The sequence below is a fragment of the Palaemon carinicauda genome, chromosome 25, assembly GCF_036898095.1.
Source record: "Palaemon carinicauda isolate YSFRI2023 chromosome 25, ASM3689809v2, whole genome shotgun sequence".
NCBI lineage: Eukaryota > Metazoa > Arthropoda > Malacostraca > Decapoda > Palaemonidae > Palaemon > Palaemon carinicauda.
Window position 1 is genome coordinate 55,840,749 of NC_090749.1, and position 5,000 is coordinate 55,845,748.

Consider the following 5,000-nt stretch of genomic DNA (forward strand, 5'->3'; position numbering starts at 1 on the left):
TTAAATCTTGAATATAAAACCACATCACAGCATTAAATCCTAAATAGAATTTACAACATTACATTAAATCCTAAATTAAAACAGACACCATTGCATTAAGTATCAAATTAAAACCTATACCATTGCATTAATTAGTTACTTAAAAACTCACACCACTGCATTAAATCCTAAATTAAGACTCACACCATTGCATAAAATCCTAGATTAAAACCCATAACATTGCATTGAATATAAAATTAAAATCAACACCATTGCATTAAATATCAAATTAAAAAAAAAAACCATTGCATTAAATCCTAAATTGAAACCCATACCATTGCATTAAATCTTAAATTAAAACCCATACCATTGCATTAAATATTTGATTACAACCAACACCATTGCATTAAATATTGAATTAAAATCAACACCATCACATTAAATTCTGAATTAAAACTCACACTATTGCATTAAATCCTAAATTAAAACGCATACCATTGCATTAATCCTGAATTAAAACCCATCCCATTGCATTAAATCCTAAAAATTTAAACAGCCACATTCTTTGCCAGGAAAATCTATTTACAATAACATTTGTTTATACTCAGAATCTTTAGTGCAAAATTACACAAAAAACCTCTTCCATCGTTACTTAAAATCAACAAAAATGCTTTAAAATTCAAAACCTACTAAATAACCCTCATATTTGGCCAATATGAGGCCTTTTCTGTCATTTTAAAACAATACTAAACCCGTGATCACGCTTGAAATCATTCTAGATTACATGAAAAACACTTCCTTTGAATTACTTTAGTTATGCATAAATATCTTAAAAAAAGAAAAAAAATCTTTATTGTCATAAAAAACTCTTTCCGTCCATAATCCATACATGAAATCATACTCTGGTATAACGGCAAAATGGACCCTCCAACGTTGTCTCAAAATCATCTTTTTATCTATATGAAAAAAAAAACAGCATAAAACTCACATGGAAAAAAATGGAAAAAAAAATCTTCTTTGCCATTAACAATTTCCTTTCATACTCACAATCTATGTGCATTGTCTCAAATAAAATCTTTTTATCTATACATAAAAGCAGTATTAACACCAACATTTAGACAGAAAGACCTATGAACAAATCCCTCTAAAAACCCAATCTTCAATTCCGTTAAAAAATTTTCCTTACACCATCTATGTGCATTGTCTCAAAGACCTCTTTTTATCTAAACGTAGAGCTAGTACAATGACCCAAATTTATGCTAAAAAACATAGGGAACAAATTTGAAAAATCTTCAATGGATTTTACTTCCAATCTATGTGCATTGCCTCAAAGACCTCTTTTTATCTAAACATACAACCAGTACAAAGGACCAAATTTACACTTCAAAACATATGGAAAAAAATAAAACACCTTAATTGGCTTTAATATTTTTCTCTCAATACTCACAATCTATGTGGAGAGCAACGGCATTGCTCTCTCCATCCCCTTCGGTGTTGGAGGCGAGGCAGGTGTAGAGTCCAGAGTCCTGATGCTGCAGCTCAAGAAGAGTCAGACTCCGCCCTTTTGTTATCACGTTTTGCCGGTGTAAAGGTCGACCCTGTAAAGGAAATATAATTCACGTGAGTCACCAAATAAGAAGGAAAAGTCGAATGGATGTGTGATACTGATGTTAAAATTGGTCAGATAGAAATTGTAAATTTTTTACTCATTCACATCGCTCTGGATAAGTAAAACAGGTTTTTTAGAATGGAAAAAAAAAATTAAACATACCAGCAGCCTTTTAAAGCAGGAATTGAGTTTAGGATATGTGAAATAACCCATCAATTTAACATAACCGGAGGTCCAAAAGATCCAAGAGAGTAGATATATTTCCTGTCCGACATGAAAATAGTTACAGATGGTTTCAAATGATTAAAACCAAGGTATATGTCTAATGTATGTTCTAAGACATATGTCTAATGTATGTTCTAAAGCTTTCATATATGCGGCCACAAGACTATACAACAATCTCCTATTAAACATCCGACTGACAGGAGACATTAAAGCTTAAGAGGAAAATTAAGACTCATATTTTCCAAGTGCTTCGATAATGTCGATTTGACAAATGTGGAATGCGTTGTGGGATACTCCAAATACCTAATACTGTATATGACAAACAGGTTTCTTAGGTTAAAGAGAGCTCAGGCCCATTCTACGGGCTGCAAGTTTGCAAGAGCCTGTGCCTGGCAGTAAGGGCCAGGTAGTCTGCAACAACAACAAGCCCAGACCCAAACGGACTTTGTCAAATGAAGGTCAAACAGATTTCTTTTCAGTAAATTAAGATCAATGCATGTCTTAACAAAGATAGGCCAAATGGATATTTCTTGAGAGAGAGAGAGAGAGAGAGAGAGAGAGAGAGAGAGAGAGAGAGAGAGAGAGAGAGAGAGAGAGATTATGTGGATTTCTGTGGATATGATAAATGAACAACTATACCACCGGGAAGGGAAAAAAATTCACAAGAGTTTTCATCGAAAATTGATAAAATGAATTTTTATTCTGCTTGATAAAAGGTAAGATATATATATATATATATATATATATATATATATATATATATATATATATATATATATATATATATATATATATATATATATATATATATATTTCAAAAAGCAGAAAATGGAACGTTGAAAAAACCTTCGAAGTTTGGATGGATCTCTCAAGAGAGATCAGAGTTAACTATGCCTTTTGGAAGACATAAACAGGTCTAATGGATATTTCAAAAGAGGCGAAACTCAAAAAAGCACATCTTTCTGAATTGAAGCAAACGTCAAAGGGGCCTTGGGAGAGAGAGAGAGAGAGAGAGAGAGAGAGAGAGAGAGAGAGAGAGAGAGAGAGAGAGAGAGAGAGAGAGAGAGAGAGAGAGTTATTATGTTCCTTTGGGCCTTCCTTTTTAGAAAAGGGGGTCTATTTTTGAAGAGAATTGGTTAGAATAGTCTAAACCAAGAATTAGTAGATCTTTCTGTTTAGAATAAACAAGTCAAGTAATTATCTTTATATCAAGAAAAACTAAGAAAAAAATTTAATCATCCATTAAGAAAAAGGTTGATAGTCCAACATGAATAATATTGGTCCCTGTTTAACTATAAGGAAAGTCTGAGTAAAAAGGTGAATTAAAAAAATAGTAAATAAAGGAGGAGTCCCATTTTTGCCAATAGAGATTTTTGCATAAGACGCTAGATGTGAAAATGTGCCAATAGGTCGACCGTATATTTTCATTTGTATAATATCAGGATCCTCTTTGAAAATTTCTTTCGGGAATAATAAAATTGTAAAGGTTGACTGGAAAGGCTATTATGAAATGTCAAACTGACCTTTCATAATAGTTCATTGAAATGGAAAAAAGCTGGTTGTAGGAGAAAATAGAGATAAAAATGAAATATTCACACAAAGAACAAATGAAAACAAAATGTCTACAGATGATGTCCCAGTTGTAAAGTTCCAGGTGAAAGAATTAGTTATGGTGGCCGATGTGGTAAAGTCCCCGACGGGCGAACACTAAGACTGGGGTTCGAGTCCAGCTCAAACTCGTTAGTTCATTTGGTCAGCGCAACCTCACCATTCAGCTAAGAATAGTGGTTTTGGGGGAGCCTATAGGTCCATCTGCTGAGTCATCAACAGCCACTGCCTGGCCCTCCTTGGTCCTAGCTTGAGTGGCGTGGGGACTTTGGCGCTGATCATATGTATATATGGTCAGTCTCTAGGGCATTGCCCTGCATGATAGGGCAATGTCACTATTCCTTACCTCTGCCATTCATGATCGGCCTTTAAACCTTCAAAAGAATTTGCTAAGATATTTTTTTTTTACATATTTTGCCTAAGGTGGTCATATTATTTGCCCCATATTTGCAGTTTCCATAAAGATCCTGCAATCTTAGAAGGAATCTGAGTCCTTGATTTTTAACATCAAAACATCGGAAGCTTTTTCAGCATTGGCTACCTGAAAAATATCACGAAGAATTTGTTTTATCCTAGAAAGAACAGCTAGAATTTACGTTAGCCCGTAAAGAATACTAATATGATTTCACCATGAAGTGTATTTTGGTTCCTTAGAACAAAGAAAAATCATCTATGTTTTACTGTAAGAATACTTTTCTACTTATAGTAAAATAACTAAAATCGAAGTTTCCATTTGGTGGTAGTTAGAATGAGTAAAAAGTATAATTAACAAAACTCAAGAAATATGTTATATTGAGTTGGAAAAAAAATGATAGTGACTGAATTTAAATATATTCCTCTGAAACCAATACAAAGTTGGTTCGAACAGATTTCAAACTTTGCCAATATGAAAAACTGATGCTATCTAATATATCCTTTTTCTTCGTATCTATCTTTCACTGTTCAGATAATATATCCTTTGTCCTCTTATCTGTCTTAGAATACAGTTTAAGATATTTACAGTAACCTATCAAGTTATTAGTACCGGACGTCCAAAATATCTAGGAGAATTGCTACTTATTGTGCGGCCATCAAATCGTTTTGACATGAGAACAGTTACAGATGGTTACGAGTTACAGGATCCAGGATGTATGTCTACTATACTGCATGTTCTAGAGCCTTTAAATATGCGGCCCCAAAACTATACAGACTCACATAGAATATCCGAAAGACTGAAGATATCGAAACTTTTAAGAGGAAACTGAAAACTTTCTTGTTTTCTAAATGTGCATTTGACAATGTCGAATACTCTGTGTGATACTCTACGGTAAATACCCAAGATTTTATACAACAGACAGATCTTTTAAATTCTGTAGGGCACAGGGTTTCCTTATGTGACAGGACCAGGAAAACAGCCTTAAAGTGAAGCAGAGTAAGAGAAAGCAAATAAAGTATATAATTAAAAATAAGTATAAATAGAGTTACAAATTACATAGCAAACTACATGCAATAAAACTCATCAAAACCTGAGCCAAGAATATACAGAACATTTATTTCAATATAAAAAATAATATTGGGAAAATTACCATCATTATCGAGA

General features: G+C 33.2%; 1 protein-coding gene across 1 annotated transcript in view; it reads right to left on the reverse strand.

Moving 5' to 3' along the window:
- LOC137619040 (uncharacterized) overlaps positions 1 to 5,000 on the reverse strand; it is a 468,558-nt gene that overhangs the window by 36,285 nt on the left and 427,273 nt on the right. The window contains exon 3 of the mRNA XM_068349237.1: positions 1,427 to 1,577. Within this exon, the coding sequence (XP_068205338.1) occupies positions 1,427 to 1,577 (151 nt within the window). The remainder of the gene's footprint in view (positions 1 to 1,426; positions 1,578 to 5,000) is intronic.